At 42.3% G+C, this 13,849-nt stretch overlaps 1 protein-coding gene across 5 annotated transcripts in view; it reads right to left on the bottom strand.

Moving 5' to 3' along the window:
• The window catches only part of BLM (BLM RecQ like helicase), a 118,817-nt gene that overhangs the window by 57,570 nt on the left and 47,398 nt on the right, over window positions 1-13,849 (bottom strand). For all 5 annotated transcript variants that reach the window (XR_006818868.1, XR_006818869.1, XR_006818870.1 and 2 more), the window contains exons 13-14: window positions 3,907-4,013; window positions 1,901-2,061 (exon numbers count right to left, since the gene is read on the bottom strand). Coding sequence is in view for 1 of the 5 variants with exons in the window: in XM_046010427.1 (XP_045866383.1) it covers window positions 1,901-2,061; window positions 3,907-4,013 (268 nt within the window). In the remaining 4 variants the exon portion in view is untranslated. The remainder of the gene's footprint in view (window positions 1-1,900; window positions 2,062-3,906; window positions 4,014-13,849) is intronic.

Here is a 13,849-nt window from a genome sequence, read left to right as displayed (position 1 = left end):
CATCTGTGATTACTTGAGTCAAGATACGCTGGTGATGCATTTCTGGATGTGATCTATCTGAAAGTGCCTTTCTGTTGTGCCCAACATCTGTGACAATGAGCTGGCTGTGAATCCTTCAAGCCCAAGCTTTTCTCCTTTGATTCTGAAGACAGTGTGTTCCTGATTTTACTATTTAATCAGATGGTCTCAGGCCTGCCTGCTTTTTATAGAGCACCCTACCTCTGTATCTTTGTGCGGATCAGTTCTCTCAGCTCTCCATAAACCAAACACAGTGGTGAACTATGTCTACATGTACGTTTTCCCCCAGCGACTCTGAGATAATGCTTTTAAACTTGTTAAATATTTGTTATGGATTCATTTGGAACACATCGGACTACTGTATCTGCTTCAGCCATCCTCATTTCTTCCTTGGATACAATGATTATTCTTAGGCTGACATTTTCAAGTTACTCACTACCTCACTGATGCAGATGTCTGCACTGAGCTGAACCATTTGTGTCTTGATAATGATTCTACTTGTTTTTTGCCTTTTGTGCATTTTCTTATCTAGATAAACTGCATTTTTTTTTTTTTTTATTTGTGCCTTCCTCTTAGCCTGTGATCTTCTTACGGCAAAGCACTTCTAGTTCATATGTGCTGAGTACTCTGACACCTTTCCAAGGACAGTAGGCTAATATCCTCTAAGATTTTCTCCTGTTTTCTGTTACAAAATAATGTTGAGAGATATTTTTCCCTTGAATCTTCGGGGTAATTTCTCTTTTTGTAAACTGAAAACTTCACTTTGAAAAAACTTTGAAAAAAAAGTTATTAGTTGTTTTTCTCAAATTCATCCTTATATTTAGAGAGGTCTATCCAACACTGGCACCTGTCACTGTACAGGATGCCTAGAGTGTTCTTAGCTTCCTCCCTCTTGATCCACTTGGGTGACAAATCTATCATCTCGGAAATCTCAACACAGTTATTAGGGAAATGCAAATTAAAATCACAATGAGATGTCACTTCATATCCCCCAGGATAGCTAGAGTAAAAAAATAAAGTAAAATAAAATAAAAAGTAGAAATAATAAGACAGAGACATTGGAACCTCATACATCACTGGTAGAAATGTAAAATTCTGTAGCTGCTTTGGAAAACAGTTTGGTAGCTCTTCAAAAAGTTAAACAAGAGAGTTACCATATGACTAAGCAATTCCACTTTTAGGTATCTATCCAAGAGAACTGAAAACATGTTCATACAAACACATGTACACAGATGTTCACAGCAGCATTATTCCCAATAGCCAGAAAGCGGGTGCAACTCAATGTCTCCCAACTGATGTATGGGTAACAAACGAGGATACAGCCGTACCATGCAATGCCATCCCGAGCACAGAGAAATGAAGGACTGATACATGTTACAACAAGATACACAATGTATGTCTTGAAAACATTATGCTAAGTAAGAGAAATGAATCACAGAAGAACCCATAATGTATCATTTCATTTATACGAAATGTCCAGAACAGGAAAATCTATACAGACAGATTAGCAGTGGTTCCACTAGTGGCTGCCGGGGACTGGGGAGTGGCTGCTAAATCATACGGAGTTTCTTTTTGGGATGATGAAATATTCTGGAATTAGACAGTGGTGAAGCTTGCACAACCTTGTGAATATATGAAAACCACTGACTTGTAAACTCTGAAAGGGCGAATTTTATGGTATATAAATTACAACTAAATAAAAAAAAATTTTTTTTAAGAAAGAAAAAGCAACTTAAGAAAGCCTCAAAATGATCTGTTTTTAAATTTCAGTCTTATTTTGATGTTTGCTGTCTTTAAAGTAAAAACAGTTCTCATCTGGCATGTGCAAGTTTGTTCATATACTAGAAAAGATGACTTCCTTTGTTTATCTCAAAAACGTTACCTGGCAGCCGTCCTGATTAACCCACTTGTGCTGTACTTCGTCCCTGGCAGAGTCACTGAGGCCAGCGTGATACGCAAGAGCAGCGAGACCATCTTTCTGTAAAGTGTCCGCCATGGTGTCACATTCCCGCCTGGAGAGGCAGTAGATTATCCCAGAGTCATCTGCCAAGAAACCAAAACAGTATTGAGACATGAGAGCCTTTAACGTAAAAAACAACACAATTTTTGTTATGTTCTTTTTTTTTTTAAAGTAGGCTCCACATCCAGCGTGGAGCCCGGTGCGGGGCTCAAACCCGTGGCCCCGAGATCGAGGGCCAAACCGAGATCCAAGAGTGGGATGCTCAACCAACTGAGCCATCCAGGTGCCCCTCATTACGTTCTTAGAAATACACAAACCATAAGCAGATCTTCACGGTCTACTTATAGTGGGGCGGGGGTCACAGAGGTAGAGTAATTCAAGCAAGGAGCTCATGTATACTGGAAACCACAAGACGTGACCTTTTGTTCTGTCCCCCGAATGACTCCTGGGGTGACCTGCAGGAAGCCTGGGCTCTACTTCACATGGGCTATAAAATGGGCGAACGCTGTGGAATACACGAACGCTGTGGAAAGCGTGTAGCAGTATGTATTAGCCTTACAAATTCTCCTAGCTTTTGATTCAGTTTCCTTCTAGGAAAGTAATCTAGGAAATAAAGTGGTACAGGACTTCTACGAACAGTTTTGTTTCTCCTTTTGAAAATTAGAGAAAATTTAATGGCCAACATTAGGAAATTAACAAAGGAATTATGAAATAAGATATACTGAAACTTTTTAAGTGATTTCCAAAATTTTTTAAAAACCCATGAAAATGCTCAAGATATAAAACAGGTTAAGGGTAGAAAAACTGTAGACACAGTATGCTAATGGAAAGAAAAATGCACACAATTGCTGGAAGGAAATAAACCCCTAACAGTAATGATGACTTGTCTGGAAGTAAGGTTTGTCTTTTGCTTCTTTCTTCTTGTTGCTTTCTTGGTTTTCTTCGTGAGCACGTGTTATATGTACTTTTATGAGAATCACAAAATGAAAGGTATGAAAGGAAAAGTCCTCGCTTGCGGCAGAGCCAAAGGTATAGACAGACATGCTAACCATCTACGTTCTCTGTCCGGGAGAAGGAGGCTTAGGAGGGAGATTGTGGATGACTTCTTGGTCTATCCCCCTTCATCGTTTAATTTGTTCAAATACATATACTAATTTTTTTAAGACTATTTTTTAATGTGCTCTCTAGGGCACCTGGGTGGCTCAGTTGGTTAAGTGTTTGCCTTTGGTTCAGGTCACAATACCAGGGTCCTGGGAACAAGCCCTACATTGCCCTCCCTGCTCAGCAGGCAGCCTGCTTCTCCCTCTGCCTCCCTCCTCCCCTCTGCTTGTGCTCTCTCTCAAATAAATAAATCTTAAAAAAAAAAAAAAGTGATTTCCACACCCAACGTGGGGCTCAAACTCACGACCTCAAGATCATGAGTCACTTGCTCCGATGGAGCCAGCCAGGCGCCCCGCAAACATGCATACTAGTTTTTAAAAAATGAAACAGAGGTGGTTAACTTGGTTAACAGAAACATCTCTCTATGGGGAAGTAGAAAAGGGGTTACGTGGAAAACCACCAGGCATTTCAGGGATCTCATTTTAGCTAACAGAACTCAGAGGCACTCTTGGTAGAAGGCCCTAACACAGAAAGCAGCATAATTCATACCAACAGAAGCCAGAGGAGAGACACTGAAACCGTGAAGTAGAACACGGGTGTGTAGGAGGGAATATTTCATATACTTTTTTCTTAGGGTTTATTGTTATCAAACCAAATGTGATTTTGTAATTTCCAGGATTGAGAGAGTTGCAATATTCTGTTCTATAAATAGCTAGTTAGTGCTATTATAACAAGGAATGTTTAATATGCACACTGATATATTCTATTGTGATACTAAAAAGACATTTATTACTTCTAGACATAATCAGTCACATGGCTGTACTCACGTGGGTGATGCTTTCTGATCCATTCTAAGCAATCAAATGCCACCTTCTTGGGTTTTTTCGGTAACACGTAGTATTTCAGATTATGTCTATTAAAGCTCATGCTGAACCTAGAAGCCCCAAACATAAAATTTTGTTATTGTAAGAAAATACAGTTTTAGCCACCTTCACATATTGAACACTGCTTTTCCACTTTGCCAACCTAATTACCAAGTCATCCCGAGCTGAATACGGTCACTGGCAGCTTGCCTATCAGAACCCCGGAACGGAAGTCAGGTGAAGGGCTCGCGGACAGAATGGGGATAAGGAGCGAATGTGTATGGACGAGATGACAAGGAGTCAGGAGGACTGTAGAAGAGAATGTGTAGAAAGACAGGTGAGTCGGGAGCAGAGTCGCCAGGATGAGGTTGACAAGCAGAGACACATAAAACATTCCAAAGATTAAGAAAATCAGAGAAAACACACATTTCAGGCTATCGGTGTCCCCAAGTTTTGACCGCGTACGTGAAGAGCTGATGGCAGGGTGTCAGCAGGAGCTCACACCCTCCACTTCATGGGTCACTGTCCTCTGCTTTGTGCCCCAGAGGGGATGTGGCTGACTCGGAGACGGACATGCTCCCTTTCCGCTGGCCCTCTGCTCTGGCTGGTCTACTTCCTCCCTCCCGCTTCCGTAGGGAGTTTTTCCCCATTCCTTCGTCTTTTGTGTTTCAGTCTCTTCCACAAATTCTTCCCTTTTGTCTGAGTGTGTTCTGTGGGACCGCCAATCCTAAAAGCAACAGAAGGGCCTCTGCACCCTATATTCCACTGTGGCCAGCACCTCACCTCTTTCTTTCCCTCCAGTATTAAGTTTCTCAGAAGACACTTACACCCCCAACCAACTAACCACACATCCAATTTTGATTCTTGGCACCTCTATTCTGGCCTCTGCTGTTACCATTCTACCCACATTTTTCTATCTAGGCTTTTAAAACTAAATACGGGCGTCTGGGTGGCTCGGTTGGTTAAGCGTCTGCCTTTAACTCAGGTCATGATCTCAGGGTCCTGGGATCCAGTCCTGCATTGGGCTCCCCACTCAGCAGAAAGCCTGCTTCTCTCTCTGCCTGCAGTTCCCCCTGCTTGTGCTCCCTCTCTCTGTCAAATAAATAAATAAAATTAAAACAAACAAGCAAAAAACACCTAAAGAAAGGTGAGGGGATTGTTACAGGGTCCTTGGCCCTACAAAGACCGCCCCCCCCAACCCCTGGTTCTGACATCTCCACAGGAAGGAGAGGTAACAGTTAAGGTCAGGGCATAAAGACATGTCCGTGCCTGTGCTGATGGAAGACAAGAAAGAGACCGTAACTATAATAACCCATGGTTAAGGAGGATGCCTATGGACGGCGGGTGGGGATCAGAGGGAAATACGATGGGGAATAAAACAACTTGCTTTCTGTCTTTGTCCCTGAATCCAAGCTGGTTGGGTCCCGGCTTGCTGCCAGTGGCAGGATACACTCATTTGGTTTGAGGACAGAAGGATGCCTTGTGTATGGAGGGCAGCGTCCATGTGAATGGACTGCGACGCAAGTCAGAAGGCCACGCAACAGGCCACGGTCATGTTCTTGCCGAGTGCAGGGAGCACACTGGTCTTTGTGAGGACCTCACTCTGACCTCTCCATCACTCCGCGTTGTTGGCCGGCCTCACAAAAACCTGCTACGAGCACCGACATGTTCACAGTCCACAGACTTGCCCCCACCGTGCACCTCTAATTTGTCTCATCTTCTTCCTTTGCTTACTCTTTGAGTGGGGACCACTCCCCAATGCCCAGCTCTTCTCTTCTCCCCCACATCACCTTCTCTGGGGACTTCACTTGCTAGTTTAAGCAGCACCCAGTGCATCCCCACTTGTCCCAACTTCTGCCCCCCACACCCCACTTAGACCTTAGCGTTCTAAACCACAGTCCAACTTCTTTATAAATTAGTGGCTGAAACGGGGGTATGCGTACCCCAGGGGTTCACAAAACTTTCTAAAGTTACACAGCAAAGATAGCTGTAGAGGAATCAACCGGCAGATTCTGTTTTCAGGTGGACTTTCTGCATCGGGCTCTGTGCTCAGTGTGGAGTCCGCTTGTCCTTCTCCCTCTGCTCCTAACCTCCCCCACACTCTCTCTCTATCTCTTAAATAAATGAATAAATAAATAATCTTTAAAAAGAGAGTGTGCGTGCATAAGCAGGGGTGGAGGGAGGGAAGAGGAAAAGAGAGAATCTTAAGCAGGCTCCACACTGAGTGTGGAGCCCGACACTGGGCTCGATCTCACGACTCTGAGATCATGACCTGAGCTGAAGTCAAGAGTCCAGTGCTCAAATGACTGAGCCACCCAGGTGTCCCCGAAACTTTCTTTAATCAAAGTACCAGAAACCCTTGGTAGGGCTTCATGTCTTTTAAGGGTTTTACATAGTTCTGTTGGGAGTAAAGTGTGACATGAGACATGAAGTACGCTGACCTTTGCTGGGATAGTCTGATTTCAGACACACCGAGAGCAAAGTGGTGGCAGGGGAGATGATTTTCACCTTATGATGCTGCTTCTTGCATAGCTGGCTATTGTCACAGGACTCCTTGCTCTAAGAGTCTTGTGAGACGTCTGCTAACCAACACTTTGAAACCATCCCTCTTATGCTATTTATATGCACAGAACACTGAGAGCTCTCTTCTAGGGCTGGAAATGGCAGAGGAACACGTAGCGGATTGTGGTAAGAAAAGGCAGTAGATAAAAGACTGATCCGTCTGTGGACTATTTCGATCAATCGTTCTCAGTCAATTATTTACAATCACTGCTGCAGCAAAGGAAACCACAGTCCTGACAGGATGATGGCATAAAAAGAACTGCCCAGGTATACAAATGATGTAGATGGTCTTTTTTTTTTTTTTAAGATTTTATTTGACAGAGAGAGACGCAGCGAGAGAGGGAACACAAGCAGGCGGAGTGGGAAAGGGAGAAGCAGGCTTCCCGTTGAGCAGGGAGTCCAATTCAGGGCTCAATCCCAGGACCCTGTGATCACGACCTGAGCCGAAGGCAGATGCTTAACAACTGAGCCACCCAGGCGCCCCGATGTAGCTGGTCTTAAAAATCAGTTGAGTTACTTTGGGCTTAGGTTGGGAATGGTGCGAGTCTCCCTACCCATATGAATGCTGAAATGACTATAGACAAGAAAGGCCTTGTTACCTTCCCCTACATTTTACATCATGCTTTACTTTCAGAACAATGTTTTATGTATTTAAAAAAAAAGGTCTGGGTCAAAAAAGAGACCACACCAAGTGCAGGTAGCATGAGAACCTGTGACTCTGCTGGCGGGAATGGGAAAGTACGGCTCCTTTGGAAACACCTGGCAGTTCTGCAGAAGGCGAAAAACAGTCACCCAACAAGTACGCACTTCCACTCCTCTGTGCGTGCCCACAAGAAGGGAAGGAGGAGGTCCACACAAAACCCTGTGTGTGAACATATATTTCAGCATTAGTCATAAAAGCCCCAAATGGAAACAACTAGATATTCACTAACAAATAAAACGGGCCACACCCATACGATGGAATATTATTCAGCAATAAGCTTTGAAAACATGTTAAGTGGAAGCCAGTTACAGCAGACCATGGGTCGGATGATTTCATTTGTATGCGAGAGCCAAGACAGGCAAATCTACAAACAGAAGGCAGACTAGTGGTTGCGGGGGAATGACTACTCCTGGATGTGGGTGTTTTTGCAGGGTGAGGAAGACATTCCAAAATTGATTGTGGTGATGGTCGCACAACTCACAAAAGCCCACTGAACTGTACCCTTTAAATAGGTGAATTGTATGGTACACGGATTACATCTTAATAAAGCAGTTATCAAAAACTGACACAGCATCTGAAAAATTCCTAATATTTGTGTCATAATAAAAAAAAAAACCTTAGGGATGCCTGGGTAGCTCAGTCAGTTAAGCTTCTGCCTTTAGCTCAGGTCATGATCCCAGGGTCCTAGGATCGAGTCCCGCATCAGGCTCCTTGTTCAGCCGGGAGACTGCTTCTCCCTCTGCCTGCTGCTCCCCATGCTTGTGTGCACGTGTTTTCTCTCTCTCTCTCTCTGGCAAATAAATAAATAAAATCTTTAAAAAAAAAAAACACCAACAAAACAAAACAAAACAAAAAAAAACACCTTAGAAATGTTACCTAATTACCTTAGTCAAACAAATTACTAAAGATAATAAAATGACATGGCATTGGGAAATAAAGTTGCCGATCTCAAACTCAAAACCACAACAGATCTCTCCACTACAAAAGGCCTGCTGAACCCCAGCACACGGGCCAGGTTGTACACAGTTTGCTAAGTTGAGAATGTCAGCAGTTGCTTAGAGTTTGTCTTATCTGTTCTGTTGGAAAATAGGATGTTTGGAATTACCAAATATTTTTCTTTTAAGATAAAAACATAAGCAGGGGGAGTGGGAGAGGGAGAAGCAGGCTTTCAGCTGAGCAGGGAGTCTGATGGGGGGCTCAATCCTGGGACCCTGGGATCATGATCCAAGCCGAAGGCAGACGCTTAACAACTGAGCCACCCGGGTGCCCCTGGAATTACCAAATATTCTAGTCAGAGACAGGTCCCATCAACTGATGAATGTATAAATAAACACAGAATGCCCACACAATGGTGAAGATTATTCAGCCTTAAGGAACCCGGTACTGATATACGCAGCCACAGGGATGAGCCGTGAGAACACTGTGCTCGGGAAAAGGCGATGGGCACACAGGAGAATGGGAACATGGGGAGTGACCACTAACGAGTACCAGGTTTCTTTTTGGGGTGATGAAAATGTTCTACGCTTAGATTTGGGGGATGGCTGGATAACTCTGTGAAGACAAAAAAAACCGTGAATGCTAACCTTTAAATGGGTGAATTTTATGACGTGTCATTTATCTCCCTCTCTCTTTTTTTTTTAAAAGTAGGCTCATGCCCAATGTGGGGCTCAAACTCACCACCTGGAGATCAAGGGTCTCAATCTACCGACTAAGCGAGCCAGGCACCCAAATTGTATCTCAATAAAGATCTTATTTTTTAAAAAGCTTGAGACTCCACGGTATCTTTGCTTAGGGAGCACTGTATCAGTTGACATTAACATGGTAACTATGATTAGGTCCAGGGTGTCAAACTCATATGTCATTTTAAGTGATGTGTCAGGAAACGGAATCAATTTGTGCTCAGCTCTTGTTGCTTTTGAAACTGAGATAGTTGTCATGGGGATGTGTACCACACAGTTTACGTGGATTGAGAAAGTCAGAATTTTCCTTTTAAATAAATGAAAGTAAGTTTAATTTAGGTGATGGGTTTGGCAACAAACGCGGGCTTGGCCAACCAAGTTATATAGAAGTCATGTCCCAGTATTTGAAAGAGCTAACTGGTAGCCACAGAATTTTGATAAAACTATTATTTAAAAGCATATCCCACAATAAAAATACCTTAGATTTATAATATGTAATACAGTAATAATATTATATTAATTATATATTAATACAAAATATCAATTATGTTATATAATATAAATTATATATAATGTTAAAAATGTTTCAGCAAAGTATAAAACTAAGAGCATTTTGATTTCCCCAACTCTTCCGGATGTAATGGATACAAGATGCATTTCATTGAAAGAGGAACAAGAATACTGATTGATTGATTGGTGGGGGAGAGGCAGACGGAGAGAGAATCTCCAGCAGGCTCCATGCTCAGCACAGAGCCTGATGTGGGGTTCAAACTCACAACCCTGAGATCACGACCTGAGCCAAAACCAAGAGCTGGATGCCTAACCCACTGAGCCACCCAGGAACAAGAATATTTAATGGTCATTAGAAAAGTCTTGGCAAAGTATTTTTTTATATCATGTTTCTCAGAAAAAGTAAAGTGAGTAACTAATGATCTGACTTATTTTGCCAGTCAAATAGTTTACAATTCTTTGCTTTCTACAAAATTGAAAGGATTTGAGTTGTCAGCTGATAGATCACTAAAAATAATTTTTGATGACAGATCATTATGTAATTTTGGCATATACGTCAGAAAAAATTCAAATAATTGAGTGTTACTCTTATAATAAATGCTTTCCATTTCCATCTACATGTTTATGTGAGTAACGGTTCTCAATGCTCACATCTATAAAAAAAAGAAATATGGGGGCGCCTGGGTGGCTCAGTGGATTAAGCCGCTGCCTTCGGCTCAGGTCATGATCTCAGGGTCCTGGGATCGAGTCCCACATCGGGCTCTCTGCTCCGCAAGGAGCCTGCTTCCTCCTCTCTCTCTGCCTGCCTCTCTGCCTACTTGTGATCTCTCTGTCAAATGAATAAATAAAATCTTAAAAAAAAAAAAAAAAAAAAAAAAAGAAATATGAACTGTTTTGATTTGTCAAAACAAATGTTGTATCAGCTAGCTGAAAGAAGTCCTATCTCATTAAATTACACATTCCCAATCAAAATTTATGCAAAAATTTGAAAAATATGGTTAAACTATTCTGACCGGTTATATAAACTAATGATTATAATAGTTCAATCTGGAACAAAATTTTGGTATGGGAAATTTAAAAAAATAACTTTTAATTTAGGCATCTATTTTCTTGCCGGTAAGTATAGTAGACTAAGCAACAAGAATTCATGCATAAAAATATACTGCCTTAGGATAAAAATCTGTGGGGAAACTGAAAGAGAAATAGGAGTTCACAGAGAAAAAGGAAAGATATAAACTATCTGTTAAAGAACATTTTGAAGATAAAGTTAAAAATTTTTAAAGTGTTTTTAAGTGAGTGAAAGTAGGTACAAAATTTCTATTATATTTATATTCTACTGGAGACATTTAAAAGGGCTAGGTAACAATTTTATTCAAAAATGTTATTTACCACAGGTCACATTCTCTTTATTTAAAACTCATGCTGAAAAATTTCTGGTGTTAGGTTAGAAACACACAAGTGGTATGGTTTTCCAAAATCCTTTCAGGAGGCCCCTAGGACCACAAAAAGCAGGAAGACTGAGGCCATAACCATCCCCACCCACTCCTTAAACATCCCCCGTACCACTGAGCTAAAAATCAAATTCATTACCCACTCCTCCACCCTTGCTCCCTTCCTGCACGTCCGGTTATGGTCAGTGGCGGTGGTCACCCGCACCACAAACTGTACACAGAAACTTCCACGACGTCTGCCTTTCTTACGCCATCAGCTGCCAGTCTCCTGGATTCAGCTGTGCTTTCCCTGCACCCTGTCCCCTGCATCGTCTGCTGCTGCCACCATCGTCACCGTCTCCTAGAACGCTAGGGGCTGTCTGGCCTCCGATCTCATTCCTCTGCTCTACCTTCTGTTTCACTGCCAGCATGATCACTCTACTGTAGGGTTCAGGTCAAGCCACTTCCGGCCACGCTGCCCACAGGACGAAGTCCAAACACTTTATCATTACGAAAGGCAAGATCCCCGCGATTGGGCGTTGACCTGCCTACCCAGGGCCAGCCCTTCTCCAGGTCTCTCCACTCACCCCATGAATTATCATCCGTTCCTTGGAACCAACTTGGACTTTGATGCCCAGAACTCCAGCCCCGAATCCTCACTCTCCACCCATGAAAGTGCCGTCCTCACCACTTCACACCCACGAGGATGAGTATAACCAGAGACACATGGTAACACGTGTTGGAGCAGACAGGGAGAAACCACAACCCTCACCCACTGCATGCTGCCGCTGCTTTGGAAAACTGCCTGCAGTTTGCATGGCCCAATGACATCCCTGCTGGACGGATGTCCCCGAGAAACGAAAGCCCCTGTCTACATGACAACTTAGACACAAAGGCTCATAGAAGTATTCCTAAGTATAACAGCCACAAAATGGAAACAACCAAAATGCCACCACATGATAAACGAATGAATAAACTGCAGAGCGTACACATAGGATGGCGTATTTTTTGTCACTGAAACAGAATGAAGTACTGTCACACGCTGCGACACAGATGAACTGTGGACATGTGTGCTACGTGAGAGGCCAGCCACAGCAGGCCACGTCCTGTAAAATTCTGTTTTGTTTTGTTTTGAAGACTTTTATTTATTTATTTGACACAGAGAAAGAGATCACAAGTAGGCAGAGAGGCAGGCAGAGAGAGAGAAGGGGAAGCAGGCTCCCCGCTGAGCAGAGAGCCCGATGTGGGGCTCGATCCCAGGACCCTGAGATCATGACCTGAGCAGAAGGCAGAGGCTTAACCCTCTGAGCCACTGAGGCACTCCGAAAATTCTGTTTATATGAAATGCCCAGCTTAGGCAAAAATATATAAAGACATGAAGTAGATCAGTGGTTGTCCAGGGCTGGGGAAGTGCGGGGATAGTCGGAACTGCTAATGGGTATGGAGTTTCTTTTAAGGGAGTCAGAAATGTTCTAAAAGTAGTGGTGGGATTGCACAACACTGTGAATAAACTAAAAAAAAAAAAATCCTAGAATTGCACACTTTAAAAAGGTGTATTTTAAGGTATGTAAACAATATCTCCACGCAGCTGGTTACAAAAGACTACTCAGCCTACAAAGCCTGCTTCCCATATAAAACCCCATCCGACCCCTCCTCATTAACAACCAGTTGTTATTTTGGGTTACCGTCAGTCTTGCCTTCCTGAGTTCCTGCAGTCATAATTTACATCTCTAATTACCACTTACTTCATTCTGCAACTTATTAAAAAGTATTTAAAGGGTTCTGAAACCAGACTGTTTGGGTTTAAGTCCTCCCTCCATCATTCGCAAAGCACATGACCTTGTTCAAGTTACTTCTCTGTGCCTCTGTTTCCTCATTCCAAAGTGAGGAAAATAGGAGTACTGACCTCATAAGCCTTTTGGGTGGAGAAATGAGTTCACGTACAGAAAAGGTCAAGAGTAGTGCCTGGCACATTGTATAGGCTAAATATGTAACTGTCAGCTCCTGTTTCTACCGTATTACGCTACATTGTTGTCTCAGCTGTCTATAAGTCTGTCTCCTCTTTCTCAGTTTATATTTTAAGGTCCTAAGGAAAAGGAATAAAATCTCTATTTTATTATCTACCCTCGTATTTCCCAAAGAAGAAGAAGATCAGCACAGAGCAGCTGTAGGAGAGGAGCACGGGGGCCAGGGCCCCAACCCTAGGGAGACCTGCCTTCACCAGGGCCCATGACACAGCAGCAGCTGGGTTAAATTTAATCCAAACAAGGGCCGATTGGCCAGAGAGATCAGGAAAAAATGTACCAGAAAGTGTCTGTTAAAATCTTTTACTTCCACTAAGAGATTTAAATTCTCCCAAATATAGAAATACCAAATATATTAAGGAATCAACAGAGTTGCCCAAATTTTCATATTTTACCCACATTTACCAAAATTCCTCCATATGTTCCATTTATTCATTCTTACTGAGTGCCAATTATGCACAGGGTGCCACATGCTAGACTCAGGAAATGTACAATCTATTGCTTTTCCAGGCTGATCTCCTCACACGACTAGGAAAAGATTTTTAAAGGTGTCTGTCTCTGAATGCATATGAGCAATGTTTACTCAAAACAAAAATGACAAATTCCATACTTAGAAAAAGTTATTCAAAAGGTGAACAGAATTTATATAATTTCTTTTAACTATGTGCATTTGGTAATTAATACGACTGGCCTAAAAGAAGGAGCAGACTGCATCTGGCATAAATTTAATGGAAAAAAGCTAAAAACATTGCCTATTAAAAAAAAGAAAGGCTCCCACAGATCAGTGCGGTACTTACAGAAGTGAATTTCTAGCATGTAGATTATTCACTAGAACCTAAAGCATGACACTTAAATATAATGTTATAAAGTATATCAATTATGGAAGCAAAATCTCCCCCACCCCCAAATTCTACACAAACACCCTTCTGCAAGTGGGATTAAAGTAGAATATTCCATTTCAAATTTTGGGATTTCACAGAGAAAATTCTGAGGACTCAA

This window comes from Meles meles, chromosome 6 (genome assembly GCF_922984935.1).
Source record: "Meles meles chromosome 6, mMelMel3.1 paternal haplotype, whole genome shotgun sequence".
NCBI lineage: Eukaryota > Metazoa > Chordata > Mammalia > Carnivora > Mustelidae > Meles > Meles meles.
This window is presented reverse-complemented; position numbering and strand designations above follow the sequence as displayed.